This window comes from Leuresthes tenuis, unplaced genomic scaffold (genome assembly GCF_036924035.1).
Source record: "Leuresthes tenuis unplaced genomic scaffold, fLeuTen1.0.hap1 SCAF_21, whole genome shotgun sequence".
Taxonomy (NCBI): Eukaryota; Metazoa; Chordata; class Actinopteri; order Atheriniformes; family Atherinopsidae; genus Leuresthes; species Leuresthes tenuis.
The window spans coordinates 26,430,503-26,456,485 of NW_027325375.1; the positions used below are offsets into that span (position 1 = coordinate 26,430,503).

Genomic DNA, 25,983 nt, shown 5'->3' on the forward strand with positions numbered 1-25,983 from the left:
AGGCTGATACTTTTGTGTATTTAGTCATCAGCCTTTGCATTATTTGATCAAACTGTTGCTTTGTTTCATTTAGATTGTGACTTTGTTTAGTTGGCATTGGTGAATATTCTTCCAGCTGATCTCAGGATCAAATAAATGTCAAAACTGTAGAAAAAAAACAATTTCAGTTGCAAATATAACAGAAATCTCAAATCCTCTTCTTTTTTTATGAAGCCCTGTGCAATATGATGTGGGGCTCTGATCAGCAGATAGATTTTTTTTCAGTGCATGCACACACACGTGTGCGTTTTTACACTTTGCAACAAATACATTAACAGTAACGGTGAACGGACAAGCAATCAGTTAAATTATGTTTTAATTGTCTTTGGACAACTACTTAAGTAGAACAATTCCAAAACCATCCTGCTCCCTCAGTGTTAGCTCAATTAATCCCTGATTGGAGCTAATTGCTTGTGCAAAGTTTATTTCCAAATAATGGTTGATATAAAGTAATCTGAGCATGCTGAGCTGTTTCTCCTTCACTCCTTAATGTTGCCTTCCTGCCAAACAAACCAAATATTTGATGACAGACTGTCTAATTGCCTCCTTTTCATCTCTCTCCCTCCCCGCCTGTAATGAACTGTAATTTAACTAACATAAACAGGTGCAAACTATGGTGAAGTGTGGTGCATTTAAATTTATGTTGACACACCATGGATTGTATATTGGCACTGCTATCGTGGTTGTCAATCACTAAATCACTGTTCATCACTCCAATAGTCATACTTGCTCTTTTCCAGCCATTAGAACACCCTGGTCTGGCTTCACTGGGGCTATTAGAAGCTGTTAAGCAGACTGAAAAAAACTGTGAGCTAATGATGAGAATGCATCTGCAAAATCTGAACTCTATAGCACCACATTTAGCAGCACTTAATTAATCTTAATGGATTCTGAAATAAGCCAGCCAAACAAATATCTTATCCATAAATTACTTGTCTCTGTTCCATACTACACACAGCTCCAAAGCACTCCCAAGGGATGCTTCATATCCAATAAATTAATGTATATGTGTGGCATGTGTGTGCAAGCAGAAACACCTACAGTGAAACACACATCTTCTCAAGCAGAGGGAATTTTATTCATCGCCATATCAGCTCCTTAAATCAGCTGCTTTTCCAGTTTCCCTTTTTTGTGGTTTTTACTCTCCACTTAAATTTGTCTTTACTTACACTATAATTCTCTGTCTTCCGTCTCAAGACGAGGAAATAGAAAGAGTTGGAGACGGCACTTGTTTAGTCTCAGATATTTGAAGGCATTCCATTTAAATTTAGTGCTGAAGTTGAGTGAACAGTTTCCGTAAGAGGTATTTGCAGGAGTGTGTTTATTTATTTGCATGTGTGTGTGCACTTGTGTACATGTGTGTTGTGCCCATCACAGTGTTCTTATCACCTCCCCACACACCTGCTTCCCATGAAGATCGAGACACCCCTCTTCTCATGCCTCCTCATCAAAGCCAGATCCAGCCACAGTTGTCGCTTCTCTCTCCCTGCATGCCTTCCCCTCCCCCGTCTAGCTGGTTTGGCTCGTGTTCAACTGCCACCACTAACCTTGTATCACTGTGTTGTTCAAGCCGTCAGACCTTCTTGGTATCATACTATCCCTGAGTGGAAAATTCACGTGTCTTACTGGATGTACATATAGGTGCTGTTAGACTTAGAAGGCCTATTAAGGATTAGGAAGGATGACAACTGCTAAAAGCACAAAGCCTAGTTACTGACACCAAAGAGAAAGGCTTTTTTCCCTGAAAAATACATACGTAAATCAGAGATTTTAGCTGTGAATAAAAAAATAAATAAAACACTGTTACTTAGTTAGCAATAGCATCCAATGAGAAAACAAATTAAGGAAAAACGTGTAAAAAATGAAGAAAGGTTTTGAAATGTATCTAGCTAGCTTAGATTATCAACATTTTGCTCTTTTTATTTGTCATATTGTGACAAAAACAATCCTGCTGTAGAATGCAGCACATTGCTGCAGAAAAAAAGCGTTTGTGTGGGCGGTAAACATTTAATTTGGTTGCCAGTCAACCTTTGTCATGTCAACCTTGTAAACAACATCTCTTATAACCAGCAATGTAGTTTATAGGTACAGCACTGTCAAAACCACAAAAGTAAAGCATATCTACAAAGAAGCAAATAATATAAAACTGTGCGTGTGTAAAGGTGCTTCACTCTTATGAAATGCATTTCCTCAAATATCCACGAATACACATTACAGAATGTGTCACAATAGTGTTAACTGGAGACACAGAACTGACTATATATATAGCATATTAGCCACCCTACAATCCTCCTGTCTGCTGTTACTGTACATCTGACATGAACTTCGTTTAACTTCCTTCTTTGGCCTTCTTTTACATTTTGTGTTTCCCTACACAGCACTTCAAAGTAGTGGTAATTGTGCTCATTCTTAATTAACTCTGCCAAAAGAAGAAACATCTTTGGATTTCTAATTAACTGATGCTGAGGTTTGAGAATATTGGAGAAGTAAAATGAGAGTCTCAATTTCTTTTCTCCCTGGAGGCTGGGATTTTAGGAGCAATTTTTGTCATGTCTCGCCAAGCATCTAGTGTGGGGTTATTGAATCCAGGTCTTACCACTTTCCTGATTGGTTTGATGATAATGTGTGTTTTAAAAGATTAATTTTTGCTGTATTTTCTTCCTTTTCTTTAAAATAATGAATGTACGTATGTCTAGCTCTGCACTTAACAAAGGTTGCCATTTCCTAGTCACAAAAACAATGCAAACCTTATTCATGCATGTAATGTAAACAGTAAAGTCAGAGCTTTTATGACAACATCTGTATGCGTGGTGTGCATCCCCCTCCCCCCACTGCCTGCTCTGTCCTCCCCAGACACTGCAGCATTAATAACTGTAAGTGGATAATGCTCTAGCTTGAATTCCGATCAAGGTTTAATAAGAGCATGATTCGGTTGGCCACTGGCAGTGGGAGGCACTTTATGTGTGTGTATATGTGTGTATGTAGTGTATAACACAAAAGATATAAGTGATTATAACACTGCTGGTGCATTCAAGGGCTCCAGTAATCATTTCCTGACCCTTTGCCTCCCAGTAACACGAATGTAAGTAACTGTCACATGGCTGAATTGGTGTCAGGGCCAGATTGTGGTCAGTAAATAAATTAACAAGCAATTTCATGGAAGAGATGTCATGAGTTAATAATGTAATCAGAAGGCTAGCAATAAATATCTCCTTATGTACCTGTACTCTTTGTGGTTACAAAAACACTGTGGGAAATCTATATACTTGAGTTATGTCTGTATATCAGTAGATGACTAAGATGGGCTTTTTTTCATGTCTACTCGCTGGCTTCATTCTGCCAGCTGTAGATGGATCTGTGACAATGTGGAATGTCACAATCAACTTCTCTATGACTCATACAGACTGCATATGCAGTATAGAGTTTCCTCAAAGTAAAAATGCAGCTAAACAGAGTTAATAAGAGTTACATCCTACATATCTACATATCATATCAAACACCAGCAGACATGGAGGCACCACAGCACCGAATAACGTAACACATTACAGCAAGGGGAGTTCAAAAGTAATGCAGCACCACATAGAGATATTTAAGAATTATTAATGTCCCTATGCATTATGTAATTTTAAGAAAGCAATGGGAGAATGCAAAGGAAGCATTATTCATGTTGAGAAGATGTTTTTTTTTTTTTTGCTGAGAATCAGAGCCATTAAGCGTGTGCTATGTTTGTTGCCATTAGCTCCAAATGCTCTGAGAGAAAACCTGACTTTGACATCTAATCCTCTTACTCAGAAGAGGTCTAATGCACTCAGAGTATATGTTGCAGTACATTTGACAACCAGATCCGTTTTTATGCGCATACATTGAACGGCACAGTATCGATGAGAGTCCTGTATGTGTTGTCTCTCCTATCTCTTTTGACTTGTTCCTGTCTCCTCCCTCCCTCCACTCAACCAGATGGCCTCTCTCTAACAGAGCATTGACACCAGATGTGCAGTTCCAGTGTTGACTCGGGGACCAGCTGGGCTGTGTGTGCCAGTGGTTCTCTTAATGAAAATGGCTATGCTGTTTGTGCTTGTATGTGTGTGTGTGTGTGCACGTGTGTTGTTTGCCATGGTTCAGTGGCATGTGACAGTTGGGGAACTCTCTGTGGGTGAGGGTTTTTCAGAGTGAGCCGCAGCGAGTTGCACTGCAGCTCAACCCAGCCATGAAGCTCTCAACAGCACACCCACCAAAGTTGGAGTAATACTGCTTCCAGTCTACAACAAGCACACCCTGCTATGTGACATTCGATTTTCATTTTTATTTTTCATTTTTAGCGTAGTCTTTTGCAACCTTCAAAAGGTGTTTTTCCTCATGCATAATTATATATTCTTTCCTAACCTATTTTGCAGCAAAGAAATCACTGAGCTTATTACTTATTCATACATACTGCTCAAACAAAGAAGTAAGAGTACACACCGTGTAGTGTGGAATTTTCCCAGCTGTAACTGCTTACAAAAAGATATGTTCATTTTCATTAATTATAGCTCTAATTCTGATTGCTCAAAGATAGAATTGGGGATGCAAGGTAACACCATAATGAACATTTAATTCTGATAAAACCTCAAGCCCAAGCTAATGAAGTTGTTACTACATGCTGCGCTCTGTCATTTATGAATTTGCTCAGAAACAATCCATTATTACACATCATTCTGTTGATCAATTAAATGATAAGGAAACAAAGAAATACTGTTTGCTTGGCAATAATTCTGACAGTTCCATGTGATGAAGGCAAATCAGCTAACTGAAAATGTCGTAGGGGAAAAAAAGTATTCCTTTTTTAAAGATGTAACTCAAAAAATTATAGATATGGAAGCATACCTCGCCGTGATAGCCTCGTTATCTGAGCTGATTATGTTTTGCTCTTATCTCCCAGAATAGCGGGTGTGAGGGGGGTAGTTTAATACCTACGCCAAATGGCTGACGAGGTGGATGAGATTCTTCAAGCTTGTGAATGCTCTGAAAGAGGATTCTTGCACTTATAAGATAAATCACAGACTTTCAAAATTCTTTAAGGGAATGTGGAGATCACTCACCTTCATACTACCATATTTCTAGCATTTTTTCAGCCAGAAGTGCTGAGTATAGTGACACAAGAAGGAAGGTTCAAATTGGATTCAGCCCATCAAGCCAATGGGGGCAGAGATGTGAGTCCATGTATTGGAGATTCTGCTGTAATCTATTTGTCTTCACCCCAGCATATCCATAAATAGTACTCAGTGGACTTTCACTGATGAAATCTTCCCAATTTCTTAAAGCATGTAATGTTTATGTGTGTTATATACAACTCATGATCTAAAAAAATTATATGTATTTGCACCTTATTGCCAGATACATTTTTATTCAGACTTAACTTTACTTAACTTTACTCATTCATGCAGAAAGCTAATAAATGTATTTTTTCACCATTACTAATTAGCTGAGATAAGCTTATTATTTAACAAAGTCAAATGGCACCTCGACACTAGCATAGACCTCATAACTTTCAAAGCGTAAACTTTTAATTGCATTGTTGCTGCAACACGAGGCTCTCAGGATGGCACTGTCAAGAAACAAACTGTAATTGTTTGGTCACTCAAAACAACACCACTTTGAAACCCCTTCATATTAGCCAGAGCAATATAGGCAGCATTTATACAGTAAATGCTAAATGACATCTACAAATGCTGATGCAAACAGGGTTTAAAATCTATTTTAAGTGAACTTTCTAAACATAAGCTGAGGGGCTTACACTCCTGCTTCAACTTTGTGTGATCATTTTTTTATTATTATTATCATTCTCTCTTGGATAAGACAGATTCAATGCAACATTATATCTATTTTTACTTTTCTTTTTCAGCATGGCAGCAAAACATGTTCGCTTGGGCTGATTGCTAACCAAAGATCTGCCTTTAACCCCTGATTAACTAATTTCTTTGTTCTAGCAAACCTGGTGATGTTCAAGCACCACTTGCCATGCCAACATTTGTGAAAGAGATTAACCTTGAAGCACCTGATGGGAAGAATCTACAGCCCCAGGTGTGACTTTGGAGGAATGATAGCCATGATAATAAAAATGACCATTGGGTGATGCTAGATAAAAAGTTATTACAGTACCCTCAGGTCTCAAAAGTCAGGTGGCCAAAGGAATTCAATCCATCCTCCAGAAAATGTAGGACCACTGCTGCAAATTATTTTGTGTATACTATACATTGTGTATATACTATACAACACTCAAGATATTACTGGTCATTTAGCTCAGTAAGTCTTCCACCCTTGAGACCCAGATTGCTGGGTCCCTGAGTAGCCATCTACAGGTATGTGGTCAAAAGTATCCTGGGAATACTTGGCGTGGGAACGAGGGGCTGATGTCAGACGAAGGGTAAACAGGGAGTTTCTCAACCATGCCCAGGGGGACCTGCTCGTAGGTCCATGGAAAGTGTTGGATAGGACGGTCAATCTTGAAGTTCATTAGGCTGGTAAAGAAACGAGCCAAGTCTGCATCCTGCTCATTTAGAGAGCCATCAATTGATCCAGACCCAAGCACTTTGAATTGCCTTGTGTATGAATTGTGCTCTGCAAATAAAATTGTCTTGCCTTGCCTTGTATTGTTTCTGTTGTTAATCATCAGGACTTTTTCAATTATAGCACATCTCCCTTAAAGACATTTGATTCATTTTAATGTTTTTGAGCTATTTATTCAAAATTGTCTTTAACATGGTAACATGTTTGTGCATTCGCCACGCTGCAGGAAGGTTTCCAGTAGAAATCACAGCAGGGGCCTTTCTGTGTGGAGCATGTTCTCCCTGCACCTTTGTGGGTTCTTTCTGGGTCCTCGTGCTACCTCCCACAGCCCAAAAACATGTGTCTTAGATTAACTGGTGACTTTGACCATAGGGGTGGATAAGCGTGAGTATGCATGGTTGTTTGTCTTTTTAATAGACCTGGGACCAGGACTCCTGCGATCCTGAATAAGAAAAAAACAGGTATGGGAAATAAATGTATGCACAAGGCAGACTCAATCCAGACTGTTTTTATGTGTGGTTCAATGATGTTGGAATGAGCTACCAAATGCTGTAAGAGTAGAGGCGTTCCTCTCTACCTTCAAGAATATCCTAAGAGACCATCTCTTGAGAACAACTCCTCTAGTAAGACAGTAACACACCTAACCTGGAATCACATGCACTTTTGTATCTGTCCTGCTTCTACTTTTATTGATTTTTATTGATTCAGCACTTCATGTATAAACCAGTGTTTCTTACTGCACCAAAGCTTGAATGTTGTTTCCTTACTTGTAAGTCGCTTTGGATAAAAGCTTCTGCCAAATGACTAAATGGATGAATAAATGAATGAATAATTCAAGGTTGTCTTCACAGTAAATGGATAAGCTGTAATAATAAACTGTCACAAATTTGTTTGTTTTAGTTAAGTAGGTAAAACATCTGTTCTACAAAGAAAAAAGTTGCTGTCAGATCCTGGACCCAGCTGCCTTTAAAAACAAATTCGATTTTTTCAATCTGTGCAATCATTTATTTCATTTCCACCACCAATCCAGGACTCCTGCCTAAAAGTGGAATAGATATCTTGTCAAAACTTATCATAAAAGTAATTTTCTACAAAATATTTCTTGAAAGGCAGATTTTTTTCTTGTCAGTGTGTGTAAACACAGCCTTTCAACCTTGGTGCTTCTTCCTGTTGAGGATTGAGATAAAAAGAAAGCCTATTTTGTCAACAATCTAAGCTTTTTTGGGGGGTAACCTTACCTGCATTACCACGAGGAAATTAAATATTTTGTTGTGCATATTTTTCTTAGTTGCAGATTAAGAAAAAAAAATTGCGAGTTGCCTTTGAATGCAGCATAACACCGAAATATAATGACGGATGAATGAAATTTCACATAACAAGGTTCACAATCCCACAAAACTGGATGCCTTTCATGCATATATCTTGGGAAAATCCACTTTCTGCTGATGGCGGTTTGAACTGAATGCTTTTTTTTCAGTCCTCACAACTGTGAGCTGATATTTTTATACGCCCACTGCCTAAAAGTTTCAGCTAAGAAACGTCAGGTACACAGCAAAATACGAAGAAGCAAAACAATTATCAGCAGAGGGCTGTTTCTCTGCAGAGAAATAGATTTGCACTTACTTTTATTGGACAGGGGTACTGGTCATACAGGTCACCAGCCTTTCAGGGGTTAACAGTCATATGGACTAATGAATATGTTCACACTTATAGTCAATATAGAGTTTCTGAATCACCTAACATGTATCTCTTTTGACTGTAGGGAATGAAAGAGAACCCAAAGGAGACATGCACAGATAGAGGAAAAACATGCAAACTCACTTCAAACCTAGAATCTTGTTGCTGTTTGGGGACAGCGTTCACCACTAAGTGCGTGCACTGCCATGATACGTTTTAGCACTTTTTAAAATCTTTTTTTATTAGATAAGTACACTTTTTATAACTTGCCCACCCTGTGGTTTTAATTTGATTTTGACGCAAACTTTACAAATAGAAAAATGTTGATTTACTCGAAATAGATATAATAATTCAAAGAATGAAAAAGAAAATGTCGGCGATGTGTATCTTCTCAGGATCCAGAGTGTCAGTTAGAAATGGGATTCCTTTGCAGCCATGTGGATTCGACAGTCTCCCGACACGCTATGAATGCAGCTGTGTTTACACACATGACTGCTTCCAGAAAGTGAAAACTAAAATCCGCATACTTTTATCATCACTCCAAAAACTGCAAATATTACAATAAAAATTAAGCATGAGTTGAAATTTTACAGAATAAAACAGACTTTTGTATAAACAGCTCTACATTTATGATACGGCTTTTACTCAGAGTATATAATAACAGCAAGCTTTGCTATAATCAGGCACTGAAAATGAAAACATGAACCAGGTAGACTCTACACATACTGTAAGCCAAGTAATAATTTGCTGAGGGACTGGACGCTCCAGTGGGTGTGTTGTTCTACAGTGTCTCATCAATTACATGCCCTGAGAGAAAACGCCCGGCTGTTTTCTGTTTCTTCGGATGCCGGGGTTAATCGTGCTTTTCTCAAAAGCCTTTGCCACCAAGTAATTGGTGCAACTTAACAATCATAAGTGCAATCTTTGTAGTGCTGAGAGCATGGGCTGAATGCAACTTTAATAACTAGAAAAAGCTAGCTTGTATTGATTGACTTTTTCTTGCTGTCTTCATTCCTTACCCTTTTGACATTTGTAATCTGGCTGTTTTTTCGTTCTCTGCGTAACAATCTTGCCGACCATCATAGAAGGACAGTGTGATGAGAAGACAGTGTTTTATCACGTTTCAGTTTTTAATATGCATCTCAAAGCATCTAAAGGTTTATCTTAGAGAAGAGAAGAGAAGAAAACCCTGTACTTTGGTTTTGGCATTTCTAAAAAAAATTTCTCTTTTAAAATGCCAATCAAAGCAATTATTTAAAAGGATTTCCATTTTAAGACATTTTCACACCACCACATACCAAGTAACTTTGTCCAAACTCTACACTGAGTTAATCAGTGTTAACCCATTTCAGAATAATATCTGAAATTCAGTACAGTTTCTGTGGAGATTAGTTAAAATCAGAACTCCAATAACTACAGAACAAGGGGAATTTACAAGGTTTGCATCCAACCACTTTTGATGCCTTGACTTCATCAAACCGTTTTTTTTTAGATTTCAGCTGTGAGATGAAGAAGAAGAGGCTGACAACAGCACATGTTTTGTTTGCACAGTCTGTTTATATGCTGTGGGGGTATTTCTTGATTTTTCCTATCCAGCAGAGACAGGATTGTCAGCTTCCTTACACGTTGTATCTAGAGAATATGGCTTGGCATCCATGTCCAGGCTTCCATCTGTCAGTCATTTATTACATGTCTTACACTTATGACCTTTCTTCTTACTGATACGTGACCAAGATGCTGTCTCGTCTTTTCCTCTCACTCCTTCATCTGACCACAGACAATTGAGTTTGGCACATGGCGTCGTATGCAGATCAGACTGTAAAGTGAGTGCAGACTGGTTCCAGTTTGTCAGCAACAGAGCGGTGTAGCACTTCATACTACTGCATCAGCCTCTCACAGTAGTCATTTTCACCATTATTTAAGAGGTCATTACACTGCCTGAGAGAAGAGTACCCATCCCTATGTTGTGCACTGTAAATCAATAAAGCGAACGCTGGATGAGTGAAAGCAAGTCTGTTAGAACTTTGATTGACAGATTACAAAAGCATTAACCAATATGATTTGATCAAATTAGATAAAACATGCAGCTAGAAAATCAAATCACTGTGATCTGTCTTATATGGTGAACATCTGAGCTAACTGTGCGTATTCTCCTCATATGTAGCATGTGTTTACTTGCAGAGCTACATGCTTTATCTGTCAGCTTTAAAAGGATTTTCTTAGGAATCACAATATAGAGAAAAGAACAGTAGGCACAGCTCAGTTTTATTTGTTGCCCTATTCAGTAATATGTATATGGGCATGCTGGCTGTTCATGGCTATTAATGCAAATTTTAAAGAATGCATGTCAATTGTGAGTACTCCCTTCAGTTGTAATGCTGGAATTTGTGTGATTTAGCAGTTAGTGTTATATCCTGTATGGTACATTTGTGATGAAACTTAAAAAAAAAAAAAAAAAAAACAGTTTGGGGGTTTTGGTGTGAGATTGCAGAATAGCCAGTAATATTTATTCAAAAGGCTGCTGATGTGTCACAAAGACTGTGCTGTTTGGAGCTCCGCTCTAGGACTCACAGATTCACAGCTTATCATGTCTAAAAGCAAGCATCAGGCCAGTCTGCTGCCTTTAGCCCACTTGGCAGCCTGGTGGCTGTTGCTCATCTGTCCCCGAGCCAGTGTGAGCACATCACCGATCTGGACCAGGATTAAAGGACCTAATACCAACAGCTGTGCTGAGATTAGCCATGTCAGTGTTTACAGTTATTTTGTCAACCAAGACACCACACACTCTTCTCAAATAATGAACTTCAATATTTGAATTCCCTCGTCTTTCTTTTTTAATTCAGACCTTGCCATTCGGATCCATTCTGAAAACCTTTATGGACATTTTTGTGTTGATGAAAAGGTGGAAAAAAAGAGGGTCATGGTGGAGAAATACTTTTTGACTAACTATGAAGAGAATAATGGCTAAGGCTTAAACAGAAGCTCGTGGATGAACTGAGAAGACTGAAGAGTTCAAAGTGGCAACTTCCTTTATTTCACCAAAATGGAAATTAGGAATATGAGTGAAAAAATGAAGGAAGACTTATACTAGATAAAGTGAGAGATGATTTACTTGAGATGTGAATGTCTGCAGTATGAGATATTGATAGGTTGAGCAGTTTAATCTCCTCTGTGTGTGTTTGTATGATAAGGAGAGATGTTAGGTGTGATTTGTAGGCACAGGTACCTCCCTGTGTTAGTACTTATACCATCAATGCATAAATATGTATGTGTATTTCCACACATGCAAAGAGTCACCAACTCCTGACGATGGACTATCACATGACAATTAGACTGTTTCTTCATTGCTTTCTCCTGATGCAAAGGCCATAAAAATGGAGGACATTGTCAGAAGAAGGACCACAGTCTTTCTTCTCTTAGTGCATTTGAATCTATGTAGATGCTTCTGTGATGGAATGCATAGAAAGATCATGGGAAGGTGTTGGAGACAGCAGGTCAGACAGCAACAGCTGCTCCCTTCCAGTGCATGCCTATGTGAATAATGGATATGTGCTAGGTGGCCTTAGGCTTACCAGGGGGTATGCACGGATGTGATTAACAGAGATTTGGGGTAAATAATCTCCTAAACTGCTCAGTGGAGCACTTATGTTGGGGGCTGGGGTGGAGATGGAAGGAGCTTAGGGTTACCAAATGATATACCTGGGTCCCTATCATTCCTCGTGGAATGGGATTTTTGAATTTTAAATGTTCATCTACATTCTGATAATTGGCATTGAAGATAGCCAGTTTTAGTTTGTCATATAAATTGAATCGGTGAACCAACAAGTAACACAAAACCGTTTTTTGGGGGTTTACTACCAGAAAGCCGAAAGTTTATTTTGCAGTTGCAACTGAATAATTTTGGTCACAATTCTTTGCTGCTTATGATCAAATTAGATAAACAGAGAGATTTCCTTTTTTGCCATTTTTTATGACTTTGATAGTTGTCCTGGACATGTGAAAGTTCATATTAATGTTTAGAGTGAGACTGATAAACATTTACTGACTGAGAATATTACATTTGCAAATGTGCAAAAAATATGAAATATCCTCTTGGTCAAAACTGCAAAAACTGTAGGAAAAAATTAACTAAAAGGGATATTTATTTCAGTGGGGTTGAATGAAGTATTTATGAGTAGTCAGTGTCTTACCTGTGCTTGTGATCTGTACTATTGGTGTGAAGAATCAGAACCTTTCGTAACAGCAAGCTAAAGCTAAAAGCTATTCAGAATGGGTCCAATGGAAAAGGACATTTTTCACCATTTAAAACAAATCCAGCCTAAAAATGTCATAACGGATCAAGCAAACACTAGGTTATGGATATTTAGACAGCGACGCTTCTGGCTCTGACTGGGTCAGTGTAACATGGTCCATGTTGACACATTGTGTGGGAACTTGGACTGTGAAGGAACTGTGTTGCCACAAGAAGTTTCTTTGGTTTAGAAAGTGTATATAACTGCTAGAGGCAGAAGACTGCTAGTGGCCCCCTTCTGAGTAGTTTTTAGCTTTAGCTCAATCAGAAAAGCCTCTGAATACTCCACCTCCTGTCTAAGGTCTCATAAGTACTTCATGTAACCCCATTTGAACTGAATGAATAAAACGAATTATGCCTTTAAATGGCTTTGCACGTGAATATCTCAAGTGCTGCTTTGCTCAAAATGTGTTGCATTTCAGATCATACGACTCAATCTATTATCATTTTTACAACTGCAGATCAGGAGGACAAATATAATGCCAGCGACTTTAATCAATAAGTCCATCCATTTAATAAAAGATCCATCTTTGCCTGTTTTATTCTCCAGACATCCATCTTGAGCCTAGCCCAACTGACTTTGGCCAAGAGGTTGGTTATTCTTTGGACAGGTTTGCAGTCCATCACAGTGGACACTGTGATGCACACTCAACTCCACGGTCACTTCTTTTTATACTGTGGGAAGAAGCAATTCATGCAACTCTTGTCTATACTGTGGTTTTAAGGTGGGTGGCAGTGAGGGACAAAGTATGTAGAAATGCAGAGCATCACCTCTGGGTCACATGAACCCAGGGTGCGACACTTAGATTTGATGATTACAGTTAATTTTCTCATTTAGTGATCAAAGATCAAATCAGTGCAATCATAGCAACAAAGTCTGTCCTATATAATGTGTTTATATGACATTACAATATTAATTAATTTTCTTTTGTGCTGAATGCCAGCAGTGGTAGGGGAGCAGCGCCTTGCTTCATAGCTCCAATTGTTTATTCAAATGCAGTCACACATATCTACACGCTATGCAAACATGGACATATTGTGGCCCATCTGTATGTGCCCATGCAAAGGGGGATAAAATCATGATGCTGGTGGTAAACACAGCACAGCAACCGTCTCTAAAGGTCCACCATCAGATGTGTTTGATCATGTAAGATGGTACAGATGTACGGAGTCTTATTTCTTGAACAACACTTTTTTCCATTTTATTCAGAAAGAAAAAAGCAATCGAGAATTTAGTGTATTCTGCTATCGTTTATTTAGAAGATCTCCATGCTGCATCAATCTAGAGATAATGTGGCTGGTTGAATTATAGGTGATGTATTTAAAAACAGTTTAAACCTTTCTAGCCTTTACATGTCTCTTAGAGAACATGTGAAGCTTTTTTAACCCTCTTCAGCATTGTGTTGATTACAGTGATCATGACTGTGAAACACAACAGTGTGCATATCTTCAGTCAGAAAGGAACAGAGGCTGTAAGAAAGCTCTCTTTCCCTTGGTGGCCACTGCTTTAGTGAAGTAAGGCGGATAAAATGCTAGATTCTGATCCCTGACTCATTTTCCAGCTCATGTTGTACATCTCCACAATATTGCTTTAAGGGTCTACGATATCCATGGTCTTTGAGAGAAAAATAATGTTATCGACCTTTTCTGTATTTTTCTTTCATCGTTTGTTTTTTTTCTCTCTCTCTTACTCCTCATGTTCCTTCAATAACTGCCAGAGCAGTATCAAGGTTTATGAACATGGGGTATTTGTGCCTCCCAGCCATGGAACTGAAAGTTAGTTTTTTTCATAACACAAAAATAGAGAGACGGAACACAGCAAATAATGAGGAGGAATTAACCATCCATAAATGCAAAATCATGAACTAAAGCCATGCCCAAATATTTGCTCACTGCTTTGCCTACAAGACTACATCCGTATTTACAGGTGTCTATACAGAGGATGAGACTGAGACTAAGAGTCTGGGGAGCAGGGAGATGAAGATTTACATAGGTTAGTGTGAGAGATAGAGGAATGTGTTTTGTGAAGAAATGCATGGAGACAGGGGTAATTAATTATAGATGTGGTCTGAGGAAATGCTGTTACAGTAACTAGAGGCAAGGCAAGTGAGAGACGAGGGAATGGAGATGTGAGGAAGGAGAGGAGAAGAGGGTAGATCCCTCCTATACCATCCACAGCTTCAATTTACATTACATGACACAAGAATGGAGGTTAATTAAACATGACAATGGTAGAGTGTTCACTGTTAACTCTTCATGGTGGTTGAACGGCTTCTAATTCAAAGGCCAAAGAATGCATAACTAATATGATTATAAAGTATAAAATCATATAAAAAAATGCCACGGAGGGAAAGATGTTGAATAAAATTATGGATAAATTGTGCCCATTAATGTTGCTTTTCCCAAGTTTGTGAAGAGGAAAATATAAGAGCCTTCATCATTGCATTTTTTCGTGTGCAAGCTATTGTCACATTAAAAGGTATACAGCATCTAAATTTTGTGTTGCCACAGGCATGCTTACATTTGAACTCGCATCTATTTCCAACCTTCATATTGACTCTAATTGGATTTGACTTTAATGATGCCCAAAAAGCCAAGTGAAGCAGTACTAAGTTTACAAGCTGTCCGTTTATACCTTAGGATACCGCTGACTTCAGTTACCTTGCACTGCTTTGTCCGGTATAAAAAATAACAGTGCCATTGGTCCATAATTGTTCTTAATGCAATGCAAATTATTGGTATATAGGTTAAAAAACTGGAACTTTTACTTAAATTCAAGCAGAGCAGTCAGTAATACAAATTAGATTTTTAATTTTTATATTCTGTGTATACAATGAATCATTAATTGTTATTAGACTTTGATGGTTACTTTGAAATTCCCTCATTTTGAACCACTGCATATTGCCCTTTTGTGGCACACTTTACATCATAGACGGTTTAATATTCGAAATAATTGCCAAATATGAACGTCGCCACATTCAGGGTAGCATTTTATTTATAAAAAAGTAGAGCTTGATTTACTCATGTGTCCTACTGTTGAGAAGGCAGAAATATAATAGGTGATGTGCGTCTGTGCTGGGCTCTTGACCCCAGGGGACATTATATAAATGCTCCTCATCTCCCCGCTGATCGTAGTCCTGACTGATTGCTGATGACTTTTTCAGGGCACAGAGATGTTAAGTTGTTTATTTATGCAAAAAAAGAATGAATCCCCAGCGCAAATAACCCTCTTAACCAGAGAATTTTTCTCCTCCATGATTGTGTGTCGGCATATCTGTCTTAGTTTCTGTTTCGGTCTCCTGAACAGTGATGATGTGTTGCGGACATCAGCAAAGTTTGTAATATAGGAACCGGGCAGCTGTTTTCTGTTTGTTTGTGTGTGCTTATGAGTGTGTGTGTATGCATGTGTCAGTGTGTATTTTCTGCATGTGACAGATATGGGACATCCTTGACTGCTGTTGAGAAAGTGACACATCCCCACAGGCTAAATTGTTCAAAAAGAATCTTCAGCAAACTCCAAACCACAATTTAGCAGAACACTGTCATGAGAAATCACTTGGATAGAATCCATTTTCTGACACTGGACCACTGACCATATAAACCTATATATTACTAAAAGGCTTACCTAGCTCCCAGTCTCTGGCATCAGTCTATAAACACACTGCATAAAAAGAAGCACGGTTGCTATTTAGTAATTTCTGTAAAACAGTGCTTGATTTCATTTTAGATTTGTATGTGTTGCCTGTATGTGGCAAGATTTATCTACATGCAGCGCCACGCTTTGTTGCTGCATCTCTGATTCCCAAATGGAAATACAACCATCTGCTACACACAAAAACTCACAAGGTGTTAGCATCTTCATCTTCCCCCTCCGCTCATTAACAATTTCCTTTTTGCCTCGATGGTGTTTCTCTATGCCAACAGCTTTCTTTGTGTGAGTTTGTACAGCATGAAATTATAAGTCACCTCAATGGATTGTTAGCTTACTTGTCTATGAATAAATACACAGTATATTATAAGATACCCTCATGTACACTGCAAAATAAACAGAATGCCGTCTGAATGCTGGTTGTCACCCATCACCATCTGTCTGTCACATCTTGTCTTGTTTATTTCCCACTTTGTGTAATGAAGTGAATGACCACCTTAATTTCTTCGAAGGTATCCTCATTGTATTGAGTTACTGAAAAGAATTGGTAAAAAAAATTTTTTTTTAAATTAGAAAATACCACTTATTTGCATCAAAGTATTGTAAATGGATCCTATTTTACAACCATGTTTAAACGAATTTATTAACAGGAACAACTTAACCTCAACACCATAATGGCTGCAGAGCAACAAAGACAGACATCCACTGCCCCACATGTATAAGGAAGAGCAGCCTGAGTGGCAAATTATGTTGATGGTGTCGGAGTTTATGTATTTAGGAACATTGTCAAGCTTTGCTGCGAATTTCTGTCTTTGGCCATGACACCATCCAAGCCATTTAGCTAGTCCCGAAAACTAGTAGATGCTTGCCACGAGAAACTGCATAGCAACAATATCACGTCAACAGCTCTTTTCATATTAAGCCAGTTTCAAGGACTTTGTCCTTATTAACAGTTTGACCCAGCCAGACTGAAAAATAAGTCCTAGCTTTCTACATGCTTAAAGTTTTGAGCAAATTAACATTTTGACCTGAATATGGTGTAAAGAAAAAAATTAATGAATTACAAATTTGAGGACCCATAGTTATTACAGTTCTACTTGAGGCTGTTTTCAGAGAATTTCAGAGAGTTCATTCAGCAATTGTTAAATAAAAAAAAAAAGTTAGCCTCATGATGCTGCTAGAATTTAGGGGGGCATAATTGACCACCAGCAGGAACATTGTGTGAGTTTGGTAAATATCACACCTATCCAGAATTTACATATTTACTTATTCATTAGGCTATTACTCTCACCATTGATACTGTATCACTTGAATTGTAAAAGTTAATCACTTGACACCTATAGATATTAGTGCAAAATTTGTAGAAATAACAGTTGTCGAGACATGTCAAAAACAAAAAAAAAAACATGACCAGGAAGCCAGATTCATTCCAGGCATGACAAGCTGAAGAGTTTAATTTAAGATACTTAAAATGAAAGCTGTAGATTAGCCCACTGGGGAGTCAGGGATGAAAGCTCTAATGACTCATCGTACAGTTGAGACGAGGTCTTTCTAAATCTGGTCATGAATATTTTTGCTCTACAAATAAAGTTTGAGCAACAAGAAATACAGGAAAAACTTAAGCTTTGACATTTTTGTTTGTTTTTTCTTTTTTTAACTATAATTTTTTTTCTCCTAAAAATTATTTGTCAAATTAATCAGTCTTAACATTATGAGTTTTATTTTTACCAGCTTCATGTAAAGCATAAATAGAATGCTAATACTATTATTTTTAATGATGTTAAGACCAGATGTTAACATTCTGTCCCTGTGAGAGTTAGCATGCTGGCAGCCTTTGCATATGCTATGTAATCATAAAGTATAGTAATTGGAATAAATGTATAACAAAATACTGCCACTGTTACTTTTTTATGTTTTAACTTCTATTCGGAATTTCACGCTTTAAGCTGGAGCTTTTAGTTAATGGATAGAATCTTATTGGATACATTAATTTTACCAGATGATGGATTTGGTGATAAAATATCCTGTCTGTGCAGGGCTGCAGCATGTTTTGAAACATCATCTAATGTACAGGAATGAATAGGCTGTTCCAGATCCATGTATTTGCAACCAAATGGAAATGATTTTCTGTCTTTCAGCCTGACAAGCTGAGCAATACGTCTCAAGATCTCAAGTGAGATCTTTACAGATTTGATGTAATGGTGAAGAGATGAAATAAAATTCAGTGTTTTTTTGGAGAGTCTCAAGAAATCTGAAGGCTAAGGTGGAATATAGGAAAATTCACAACAACCGCATTCTCTCTCCCGTTATTCATATAACAAGTTTCTGTATTATTATTTGTATTCACATAATTCCACCCCGTCCCACATTTTTACCACCCATTGTGCCATGAAATGAAGCCCATTTACAAATAATTCTCTCTCTCATTTGATAAATGTAACAGGCAAATGGGTGAGTCCCCTGAATGCCTTGTTTGAATAATTGACCAGTACTCAATCAAACAACATTATGCAGTGGTGGTGGCCACGCCATCTGAAATAATTACCACTAGACAACAGACTACACATGGATGCTGCCTCCACAGGGGTTCCTCATTTGAGAACAACAGATTAGAACATCACCACCTCCACCCCATGTCTCACATGTCATCATGTGTACTACATATAGAATCCTGCACAGGCCTTTCAGGGAAAGCAGGAAAGAAAGGGCAACACACAGAGCAGTGTTAGGGGTGTAGGATAACTGCCATTAATGTATATTGTCAGGACTGAATAAATCACAGCTACAGTACCAACTGTACTGATTATTTGGCCCCACCTACATAGCCTTTCAAATTGACAGCAGCATATTACCAGGAGATTGTACGTAATGAGTTTTTCACTTACAATTTCTTTGGACATGATTCATCACGTACACCATCATTAATCATAAGCCACTCACACACCAAAAAGAAAAAAAATACAGATTAGAAATAAAAATGTTTTTGTAATTATGAGTTGGTGTGGAAAGATCCTTGGAAAAACCCAAGAAATTGAAACGACAAATAAATTGTATGCAATACGCAAAAACATGTAATTAGTACCTGTTAGTAGGCAAAATAATTTGTTTGCATGGTGTTTTTAGGTTAGTGTCACTGTTATCAAGTCCACTGCTTTATTAAACTGTAAGAACTATTTAAGACAGCGTTCTTTTTCACCTCTTTGGTATTGGTTTTCACTCGTCTCCAATTATCTAGTTCTCCACTGTCTCCTGTTTGTGTTTGAGTGTCCCAATCCCCTGAGACATTTTTACTGTTACAGGAGCATCATCAACACAAGTACCAGAATTCAGTTGTGCGCCTGGTTGAGTGTGGTGGTGCCGTCATGGAATGGGTCACTAAGCGTATAGTACAAGATGACAGCCAGCCAGGCATATGTCTGTGCCAAAGTTGTGTCTGCAACTGAGACTCGTTTACGGCAGAATGTGATTGACAGCTGGGCCAAGAGGCCGCTGGCTGCTCCCTGATTTCTTTTTTACTAGAGGTGTCCTCTGGGACTTGGAATTCATGCGACAGTGTATCAGCTGAATGGCTTATGGCGGTAATGAGGATGGAAAGCAAAATGAACACCATGCCAGTTTTTCCTGCTCCGAGTTTTGCAAACTGTCCTTTACCATGAGGTATAATTAATCTCACAAATTTTTCATTATTTCTTTACACAAAAGCAGAAATGACAGTTTGCTGCTAATTCATATTCACTGGCTGCTAGCTCTTTGAAGAAAAAAGAGAAAAGAAAACGCTATTTTGAAGTCGTGATTGTTGTCATACACTGCACTTTTAAATGTAAAATTGGCCAAAAGCAAGATTTTTCATAAAAACAACGTGTCATAAGCAATTAATGCAAAGAGGCTACGACTCTTATTGCTGGATCTAAATTACATTCTCTATTTTTAACCATAATACCTATGATGGCTTACAGTGTAGTTATGCTGGCAGCTACTTAAAGCAGTAGCTTTTGAAATTATATTTGCCGTAACAGTTGTGACAGAATAAGGAAGTTTTGAAGCTTTGACCCTTTAACTTAGCAGCTGCTAGCTCATACATCTGTTAAAAATGCAGCAGCGTTAATTTTGCAGGAAATGTTTGACAATCCTTGATTTTCAGTTTCTTTGAAAACTGACAACCAAGCACAGACATCCCTGCTGTAGAGAAATGAGAATGTTGACAGCAGACTCGGGAAACTGCTCAGAAATGGGATTCTAATGAACCAAAAGTTTGTAGATGCGAGATAAAAAATTAAACGTGTCATATTTCACCCACCATGTTTCATGTGGCAGTATTGGCTTACAGATCTGTTTTGGTAATATTCAGTATAGTAGTTGGCCTCCTTCCAGCCCCAGTGTGGATTCCTTTCCAGAGAACTGTGGAGGACTTTCAGTGTATTTTTCAAAACACACATTATAACTTTGCAGAAACGTGAAATTTGGTCTTTTTAGTGTTGTATTTTAAAATGTTTTTCCTCTTGCAGCTAAATGAGACCTTGCACCTGTTCCCTTGCCATTTCATAAGGCTTCATAAGTATGTGATCCAGTCAATATCCCTGGTCCTATTTACTTTCTCTTCGCATTTGTACATGCTGTGGTACATCCTCTTTTCATGAAACCAAGGCCTGACCCTGTGCATGCTGTGAATGGTTGGCCCGTTTTATAACTGCTTTCTTTATCCAAGGTTTCAGAAAAATTACACCCAGCCAAACTGATGTATATTATGAGGATAATAACTCTTTATGCTAATCACATCATAGGTAAATTGTCTGATTTACTGCAAACAAGCATTTTCTCGATTTTCTGTGAACGTTTTATTAGTGCCCACTGCAGCCTTTTGATATTTTTGTCACCCAAAAGCAGACTGACACTGGGAGATTTGGAAAAAGAAACTGGTTTATTAGTCATAATGGTGCACGGTAGGTCCACTGAGAATCCAGTCTGGTAATATCTTTAAGAAGTGAGGAGGAACAGTTAGATGGGTCCAAGGAGTATCTGAATAAAGATAACTGTGGGTCAGAGAGGGCTTACTATGTGGTATGGTTTGTCTGAGATGACGGCAGTGCGATCTGGCAGGTACAAAGCGAGGAAGCAGTGTTGAATGCAGGTTGTAATGCAGACACAGTGAAGGGGGCAACAGAGGTATCCAAAGATCTCGGGAGAAGCAAGGTTGTACTGGGAACACAGGTAGAAGAACAGTTAGACAAGGAAGCTTTTCTATCAACACTGAACAACACTTCAGGCCATGTGGTAGACCATAACCGCAGAGACTGTGAGACTATTTGGCGAAGATTGGAGCTCCTGCAAATCCTTAAAAAGCCAGCTCCATAGGAGCACAGACGAGCAGCAGGTGTGCTGGCAGGAGCAGTCTAGACTCTGCCCTGAACTTCCTGGATATCTGCTCAGCCCTGCCTGAAACTCAGAACAAAAACAAAACACCACAGCCAAGTGCAATCATGACAACTTTAGAGTTGATACTTGCATTTTAAGAGATTTTAAAACATCTGTGGCGTAGACTTAGTGTGTTTTTCAGCTTATAAATGTTCTCACTGATCACAAGCTGCTTATCTTTACCATAGCAGAGATTACATGGAAGACTATACACTTTCGTGCTCGACTCAGACATTCAATTTCATTCTTCACCATATTTGTTTTTATGCCTCTATGACTGCGCCCATTGTGTTTTGGGACTGTCTTACCTGCTCATTCTCATGGAGTCAGTATCTCTTGAATGCCTTGAAGGAGTTTCCTCAAGTTTGGCACTGACCCAAACTTGTACTCTAGGCTAATTTGATGGTGAAAGGTCAAATGTAGAGGTCACTCTGACCTCAAAAACACAGCTCGAGAGTTCCCCTGCTAATATTGAGAAAATATCACACATTTTTACCATGATGGCAGAATTTGATCACTTTTTCTTTTTTCAATTATACAGGTCAAAATATGTTGCCATTATTCTGCTTTGCAAAATCATTGCTACAGGTCATTGCTTAAAGTAACAATCAGGAACAGAGAGACAGATTGTGACAATATTTCATATTTGGTCAGATACTGAATTGGTGGTTCTAATTTGGGGTTCCTGTTTTGAAATGTGGCCTTCTGTGATGTTTTTCCTTTGTGATGTCATGTATTTTTTGGCATTGAATACTGTTCATGCTTCTGCTTATTGAGGCAGAAAACACACATCTCCCCAAGAAACTCATATACATGCTGTTGGCTAAACTCACTTAAGTTTGTGTAATAATCTGTTGCATTTTTTTCCCACATTTCGTTGATGGGAATTTTTCCAATATACTTGTACGTTACAATTAGTACTTGTAATAATGAAAGTAACTTACAACTAACTTGTACTCATGCCACTACTGCAACTCAACCAAGGCAGTTTGCTAATTCATTGTCCTCAGAGGTTGACGTAGCTGTATTGAAAATTTCCTTAAGCATAAGTTGGATGTAAACTTGTACCTGCACAAACAAGTCTGGCTTTAGATTAAATTTATTTAATGGGATTTTAGCTTCAGTGAATCTGCTTGCATTGCTTTATTGTAGTTTGAAATTTTCATGAACAATCTTTCACTTACATCATAGGCCTCCTAGATTTGTATCGTTTTATGGTTTTCACTTAATCTTAGATAATTTTCATGGCTTTCATGAGCAGTCTAGTGATAGATGAACTTATACACTGTTATCTTTGCTTGAGCAAAGACTTCATACCTATGCCCTAAGGGAGACAAAGGTATTATAGAGTACATACAAATTTCTTATGGTCCTGTGACAAGTCTTACTGAACAGAGTTATCTTTTTACTCTTAAATCAGAAAATTAGTTCGGTTAGCTCATAACAGTTTGGTCTAAGAGTGACTTTTTAGTTGCCATAATGCAACAGCTGAACTGGGATAAAAAGTCAAAGTAATCACCAGAATGACACGTTGTTTGAATTTTGTTCTGCTCACTTTATTATCTCCTAGTGTTACGCGATGACTTCAGGCAGAACCCACAGGATGTGGTGGTGGCGGTCGGGGAGACCGCCAGTTTTGAGTGTCAGCCTCCACGTGGGCATCCAGAACCTACTACCTTCTGGAGGAAAGATAAGACTCGTCTTGACCTCAAGGATGACAGGATCACAGTGAGTTAATCATCAAGAAGGAGCTTCTCTGTTTTCTACAGTAAATCACACCAGAAACCTAAGATTAATCACATTGTAAAATACTTTACATTGAACTTGTTCATTTTGGTCACAATTGCTTTTTCCTCTTCAGGTTCGAGGAGGAAAGCTGACCATCTCGAATACCAAGAGGAGTGATTCAGGGATTTATGTGTGTGTGGCCTCCAATATGGTTGGAGAGAGATCAAGTGAAAAAGCTCAGCTCTCAGTATTTGGTAAGAAGTCTGTCAACCACTCATAGCCTGGCTCAAACTGTAATAGTGCATGGCTCATTTCCCTGGCATTTGCCGCACAGTGGCACATACAATATTTAACCTCTCTGTCAAAAGTATATTTAGCATTTATGCTATGTGTGCTACCCACATTTAGAAAGACCAACGTTTGTGCAACGGCCTGTGAACCAGGTGGTTCTAGTTGACGAGAGCGTAGAGTTCAGGTGTCAGGTCCATGGTGACCCACCACCTGCACTGCGCTGGAAAAAGGAGGATGTGGATATTCCTCGCGGCAGGTGAGGACTGTGAGTGAGTGCAGGCCTTATGTATGCATTTGTGTGCGTGTGAGAGTGCTACTACAGATAAATGCTTAAGCAGATTTGCAGAAATTCAATATGGTAGAGAAGACTTGTAACAAAAATAATAATAATTAGCTGCAGATTAATTTCTTATTTACTGGTAAAAATATGTTAGCTGATTTTGATGAATATTGACTTTCAAGTACCAGCATGCAATACTTAATGTGTAGATTATACATTCTAGGCAGTGAAATGTCCATAGATGAGCACTCAACAGGAATTTCTATTAAATATCAAGGAATCTAATGCATTAAGGTCTCGTAATAGCTTGAAGTTAATAAAGTGCACTTCAGCTTGAAGAATGTTAATTGAATTATGAGCTAATTTCCGAAGTCAGTTGAATGTGGTCTTGCAGTGGATTGCATCATAATGTAGAGGATGATGTAGTTCTGTCTATACGTACATAGGCATATACAAATTGGTTCAGTCCCATAAGAGATTATAGAGAATTCTATGTTATAGTCTAGTCATGCAGTTATATCACAGTCATATTGTAAAACTGATGAAATAACTAAAAACTTATATTGATTATATTTCTTAAAATGTCTTAGTAACTTTTGGAAATGCTATCAAGGTAATGAGATATTACCTAAGTGAATCAGAGTAAAGATGTATGTCATTGTCAGAATGTGGAAGGACAACTTTGTGAATAGCATCCCTGAAAAAAATGGCATTATTTGTAAAAAAATGTAACACCTGTTACAAGCCATTACTGTTATAGGATGTGTTACTTTGTTAGGAATTAGGATATAGTTTGACTTGCATAATAATTACTGTCAGTCTCCCTGTCTGGCAATCTGTCTGCTTGTCTATGTTGTGCTCTCTACCTCAGTACCCCCCCCCGACTCTGGAAACATGTCCTACTTTCAGACCTACCTCGCCTCAATTCCTTCCTTCCACTTCTTTCATTCTTTTCCGAAACCTTCCCAGTCTCCTGGGAGGTCTGTATCTGGGTCAGAGATGCGCTGTGAATGGAGTCCTCACCAGACTCTGGACAGATCCAATAACCCCCATCGATATTCTGCCCACACCCTTAGGAACATCTATTTCGAATGTGACTTTTTCTCACCCCTTCAGCCATTTCTCTGCCTGACTTGTCTCCCATCTTTGGTCTGCTAGACAAATTCACAAGATTTCTCATGCCAAAAGGGACCACAGCGAGGGAAGACCCAACTTCTTGTTTCTCTGCTCATTCCTTTTGTAGGCCCTCTTCGGCCTTATCTAAACTCTGCTAGCTAAGATGTTTCTCTCACCCTAACTGCATTGCTGCTTCCCTACAGTTGCTTCACTGGTGGATACACTCTGATGCATGGAACATCTCTATGAATTAGTCATGTCTTACTGCTTGGCTCATTCATCAAATTCAGTTTGTCAGACTGTGCCACTCCCTGACTCTCAGACTGTTTGTCTATCTCTCTCTCTCTCTCTTTCTCCTAGCTCTCTTTCACACACACACACCAACAATAGGCTATTCTGCACAGCCCACACTACAGTGGGTGGTTCGTCTTTATGAATATTGAAAGAGTGGAACAATCAGGGTTCCAGCTGAAAGCACCTTTCATTTTGCCATGCCTTCATCTCACTATAATTGCTCTTCTTTTTCAAGCACCATAGCAATTGCCTTAGAAAGTCTGGTGTTATTCTATCAAAAATGACACTCTTTTTAAGTTGGCACACCACTGATGTAGAGTTTGGTGTTTGTTTTGTGTATTTTCTTCAGTAAAATGGGTATTTTAATTAGCATGTAACTGCTATTGAACTTTCAATTGTATTAAGTCAGCCTGAGATGTCTCTTGACTTGCTGTCACTGTTTCTTTCCATCTCCAGGTATGACATCAAGTATGACAGAGAAGACTTCCTGCTGAGAATTAAGAAAGCGTCAGTCACTGATCAGGGAACCTTCACTTGCATGGCAGAGAACCGTGTGGGTAAAGCAGAAGCCTCTGCTTACTTGACTATCAGAGGTGGGTAACTGTGTGTGGTCTCATTGGTGGCAAATTTCATAACCCTTCCCTGAAATTGTATTTATTT

The 25,983-nt window shown here is 38.5% G+C and overlaps 1 protein-coding gene across 1 annotated transcript in view; it reads left to right on the forward strand.

The window, feature by feature from the left end:
• The window catches only part of LOC140280086 (roundabout homolog 2-like), a 77,422-nt gene that overhangs the window by 22,108 nt on the left and 29,331 nt on the right, over positions 1 to 25,983 (forward strand). The window contains exons 3-6 of the mRNA XM_072375354.1: positions 23,185 to 23,342; positions 23,476 to 23,596; positions 23,751 to 23,889; positions 25,780 to 25,916. Of these exons, the coding sequence (XP_072231455.1) occupies positions 23,185 to 23,342; positions 23,476 to 23,596; positions 23,751 to 23,889; positions 25,780 to 25,916 (555 nt within the window). The remainder of the gene's footprint in view (positions 1 to 23,184; positions 23,343 to 23,475; positions 23,597 to 23,750; positions 23,890 to 25,779; positions 25,917 to 25,983) is intronic.